General features: G+C 37.3%; 1 protein-coding gene across 2 annotated transcripts in view; it reads right to left on the reverse strand.

Moving 5' to 3' along the window:
• The window catches only part of kif6 (kinesin family member 6), a 52,963-nt gene that overhangs the window by 40,539 nt on the left and 7,309 nt on the right, over window positions 1–5,115 (reverse strand). For both annotated transcript variants that reach the window (XR_532602.1, XM_008399650.1), the window contains exons 4-6: window positions 4,154–4,301; window positions 3,156–3,265; window positions 1,470–1,599 (exon numbers count right to left, since the gene is read on the reverse strand). Coding sequence is in view for 1 of the 2 variants with exons in the window: in XM_008399650.1 (XP_008397872.1) it covers window positions 1,470–1,599; window positions 3,156–3,265; window positions 4,154–4,301 (388 nt within the window). In the remaining variant the exon portion in view is untranslated. The remainder of the gene's footprint in view (window positions 1–1,469; window positions 1,600–3,155; window positions 3,266–4,153; window positions 4,302–5,115) is intronic.

The raw sequence follows: 5,115 nt of genomic DNA on the forward strand, positions 1-5,115 counted from the left end.
ACTAGAGATGATAGGGTTCTAGTATGAGGAGGCTTTGCAAGTGTAGCAGATCACAAAACCTAAGATGATGCTGAAGGTGTCATACAACTATAATTTAACAAGCTATAAACTACAATCATAAATGCACCCTGCATTGCAGTCATGCTGCTCTGTTTGCACCACCAGCTGTTCTGACCACACACAGTGCTGAAAGGGAACATCACAAAAGGACATTTTGGTGACTAAAAGTGAGACGAATATAAAGGTTACACGAATATGCAGTTCAGATTTAGACCAGCTGCAATGCACCCATTCCTACAAGTTCAACCGAAGTTAGCGTTCACTGCAGGGAGAAAACCAGCTTTGAACACGTTTGGAACACAAAATGAGTCAGAAAAGACCAGATGGGAGAAAAAAAAATCCCCAGAAACATTGACAGAAGGGTGAGGAGTTTAAAACGTGTTTTTTTAAGTCCAACAAAATTCTCAAACCGAGTGAGCTAATGGTCCTCTGAGTTTTGCATGAATGGATGTGTCATCTTTTATCCACATGGATGGGATCATGAGAAGAAAGAAGGCATTGCTGTTAACTTTATTGAAAATCTTTGTGGAGAACAAACTTCTTGGGGGATTCTGCCAGAGATAAATGAACAATATTAAGGGCTCTTTGTTCGTTTCAAACTCTGGGGGACTTCTAGAGATGCAATTCCAGAGAGGACAAGCAAGCAAATGTCTCTGTGTGGGTGGACGATTGTGGGGTCTTCCAAAGCAAAGCTCATTTCCGTTTTTTTAAACTGTTTCCAATAAAATATCCCTTCTAGTTTTACAGAATTGAACCCAGAAGGGTGTCATCTGGGTGGAACAGAACAAATGGTTTGCATTAAGTCCAACACGTACCCCTCAGTTGACATTTCCCCTTAATAAAGGTTCGATCACATTTCTGAGTCGTGCTTTTGTTTCATGGAAGAATCCCAACCACATCTAAAATTGACGTCAAAGTCAACCAGTCTGTGACTAAAATCTTATCATCTGGGTCACTTTTACTGTCATCTATTTACCAGCAAACCAGTGACAAGAGTAAACAAGGTGCAATCGGCTTTTTTCCTCCAAAACCTCATGAATGTCATGTTGGAAAACTAAGGCTGAGCCACCACACATCTTGTCATCAGTGAGGGGAGCTTGGGCAAGTGAAGAAAAGCCACCACATTATAAACATAAATTACAGAGAGAATGCTGGCTTTTACTGGGCAAAGACACTGATAAAAAGGCCCAATGTGGACTAAAATTATGTTTTAGAAGGGTACTAAGAAGGCTTTTAGTATGTATATTGCATTTTAGAAACAACAACAATAACTCCTTATGCCACTTACCCTGGAAGTGGCCAGTGGAATTTTTGCTTACGGTTTAGTCTTGACTAGGATCACTGCATAAATGTTGTGTGTGTGTCTGTGTGCGTGCGTGTGTGGGTGTGTGTGTTTCCTGTTTTCTTACTTCAGCAATCATACGATTGGTGTCACCCAGGAAGAGCAAATTCAGAGCCTCCTCTTCGTTACCAGACTGCCGCACAGACAAATTCTTGAGATGGATGTTCTGTTCTGTATCTTCCAAGATCATCACTTTCCTGACAAAAAAAGAGCAAAATGTAATTATAGATTACATCATACAACATTAAAATCTGAAGTCATGAATAAAATGTTGTAATGTGCAAAAGCTGGTGATGATTTCTTAGCAGAAACAGGGAAAATGGTCGAAGTTAGTGGGAAGATGGGTGGAGGTAAATATCCTAGTCAAACACCACATCTAAATCCAAACGACAATTTGTTTTTAAAGTTATTCTAGAAAAACAAATGGGCAAAAACTTTATTCTTTCTACTCAAAAGCTTTGCAGCTGAAGCTACAAAGAACATTTTGGAAATCACATGTATATTTTATGCCATTTTAAAATTATGCTCTACTTTGTTTTTGACTGCCACATAAAATCCTAATATTACATTGAAGTTTTTGACTGTAACATAAAAAAAATCACAGTTTAAGAAGTATGGATATTTTTGAAAGGCATTGTAATATGATTACAAACATCTTTCTTCTTCACTTTTGGAAGAAAAGTAAGATTAATTCCTAGATTCTTGTAAACATGGCATATTAAATAAAAATGTCAGAGCTGCACACATTTATTGAAAGACTCCATACTTCAAAATTTAACTCAAAACTAAAAGCACAACGTTAAATGTGCCAGTTATGTCATCCATTTACCTCCCTTGGCCTTGGCGTCACTCAGCACTGAATCCAAACAGTCTGGTCTGCAGACTTGTCTTACATGTGATTTATCTATCTGGGTGTTCATAACTTGATAACAGACAGGGTCAGATCTTAAAAACAAACAGGTGATTGTTTCTCGCCCACATCAGGCGATTTGAAACGCAGATGGGACTAAATTACTCCCGTGATCCTACCACATCATTTCCATCCAGCCACCGGTGATGTGCGAGTGCAACTCCTTGACTGATTTGTCAAACAGGAGGAATGATTGGAGAACACATGCAGATAATTATGTTAACATGTGTAGGTAATTCAAGTGGTCTGATAAAACAATATTAATCTTATTGTCATTCAGAGCTGCGTCCTGGCAGATTAATTTTCCGCAACAACCAAGCCAACCTTAGATATAATTTGATTATTGGGCTTTTGCGAAAAAATGATATAAACATGGAATGAATGAGGGTAATTTGTAGACTTTTAAGAATCCAGATGATGGAAAGATGAGTGCGTAATGAAAACAGATGGAAAGTCAAATGTAAAGCAATATCAAGTAGTGCAAGAATTTCAGAAAGAAAGGAGACCATTCATTATTGGGAGTGAAAGAAAGATGGAGACAGACATAAAATGGGGCAATTGTCACTGCCACTGCCTCTTTATGATTCAGCAAGTATGGCCACAGCATGGCTCATAATGGGCACTGGCTATTTCCAGAAGACTGTGATTTGTGGGTACCTAAAACCTTGAGTTTTAGTCCAGAAGTGACTTAAAATGAAGTGGTACATGAAAAATACATACTACCACGCTGAAACGCATGTATGAGTTAATGTAAAATCTAAAATCCTGACTTATATGGCTTATTTCCTCTAAGAATGTATATTTACAAAGGCAAACAAAAAAACGTTTGAGAGAAAAACTGACGGTAGGTCCTCAAGTCGTGATGCCTCATATCGGGAATCCAGAAGGTCATATCCCACCTCGTTGTAAATTTCCAGGTAGGAGATGTGCATGGTGTACATCATACTGCCCTCCTGTGGAGCAAAATTATATAAATTGAGACAGGATAGGAGTATTGGTCATCAAATTTTATTACTATTTATTTATTAGTGGATTGTAATCTAGTATGCATACATACAACAATCAAAACTTTCATCAAACTTACATTCTATTAGAACTCACAGGGTACTTTCTTTAACTTCCAAAAAAGTAACATTTAGGTTCAGAGTAACCTGCAACCTATGTGAAAGTTCCAGAAAGTAACCTGTAAGTTCTAAAAAGTAAGTTTCAGAAAGTTACATGTCAGTTCCAGAGAATTCCATGAACATTTCAAAAAGATATCATAAAGCAATCTATGACATAAATTACAGAAAGTAACCTCTAAATTAATAGAAACCAACATATGTTTTGGAAAGCAGTGTGTACCTTATAAAAATCAACTTGCAAGTACCGGAGATTAATCTGTATGTTCCAAAATGAACCATATCAGTTCAAGAAAGTACCCTGAAAATTCCAATAAGTTTCTTTTATGTTAATTACACCAACCTGCAAGTTTGAGAAAGCATATGTGTATTTTTTCTGGAAACTACACTTCAAGCTCAGTTATAAGTTCACTGTAAAATGTGCCTTCAAGGTCTGCAAAAGTAGTCAATATATTGACAGGAATGGTACAGGTCTTATCATATACTGCTACCAAAACAAAAAGTTAAGCTATATTTGGTTTATAAGATATTTGTTTAATAAGATAAAAAGTTATTGTCTGTAGAAATGGAAATTTGGTTTACATAATCTGAGACACCTCTCAGAAAAACAACACATATCACACAACATTGTAAACATTCATCATAACAATAATCTATCCATGCATCTTTCCAAATTATTTAGGGAATCTTTACAAGAAAATTAGAGGTGCCTGCTCTGACCTGGTTGAAGCGTTCGTACAGGTAGGACAGGGTGCGAGGTATAATACCACGATCTAGATAGCGCTCAGCTCCTCCAGTGATGGTGAATGTTTTCCCACTTCCCGTCTGACCATAAGCAAATATGGTGCCATTGTAGCCAGCCAGTACACTGCACAGAACAGATCATGAGCAACAAGAAGGCCTCAAAGCATTTTTTTCCCCCTGCATATTTATTGCATTCACAGTTTGAATGAGCAAATGCACAAAACTGTTGGCGAATTAATTTTTCAAATAAAAAAAGTTGTGATAAAATGAGTACTTCTAAGGTTTTATGGATCACTAAATCATCTGTTCCTAAATACATTAATACATCTTCAAGTACGCGAGTTATATTTTATTATTCTAACACAAAAAAAACTTAAAAAGGCAAGCAAAATCCTACAAATAACCAGATTTACTTGAGCTAAACTTCAATTTCTGTAGCCTGCTATAGAATCCCTCCTTTCATCTCAATATTTTTCAGAAGAGTTTGCTCACTAGCAAGTTAGTCCCTATAAGCAATCTCTGTTTTAATTTCTGAAACTGTCCTAAAGCCAATAAGAGTCTTTGTGAATAAAACCTGACACGTAAAATCCACATTAAAGCATGCCAGTGAATTCAGAGCTGCAATGGCGGCAGACATCTGCTGGTGAGGGTGGAATGCTTTGGAGCATGACTGACAGTGGGAGCCCAAACCCTCACGACTAGGCTGGGTCTGCTGTATTTGGGTTTGGCATGGAGCTGCACTTCTACACGTGCGCAGAATGATTGAAACCAGTTTTTCTCTTAAATGACGAAACTATTGTGACATGTGAGATTAAAACATCAAAAGTGGTCAAAACCGCAGTTATTAAGTGTTGAGATAAACCAAGAAAAGGTGGTAAAAGGACAGAGAGGCCTCAATGTTTAGATTAACAACGTAACAACGTAGATTTATATGTATA

The sequence above is a fragment of the Poecilia reticulata genome, linkage group LG22 (genome assembly GCF_000633615.1).
Source record: "Poecilia reticulata strain Guanapo linkage group LG22, Guppy_female_1.0+MT, whole genome shotgun sequence".
NCBI lineage: Eukaryota > Metazoa > Chordata > Actinopteri > Cyprinodontiformes > Poeciliidae > Poecilia > Poecilia reticulata.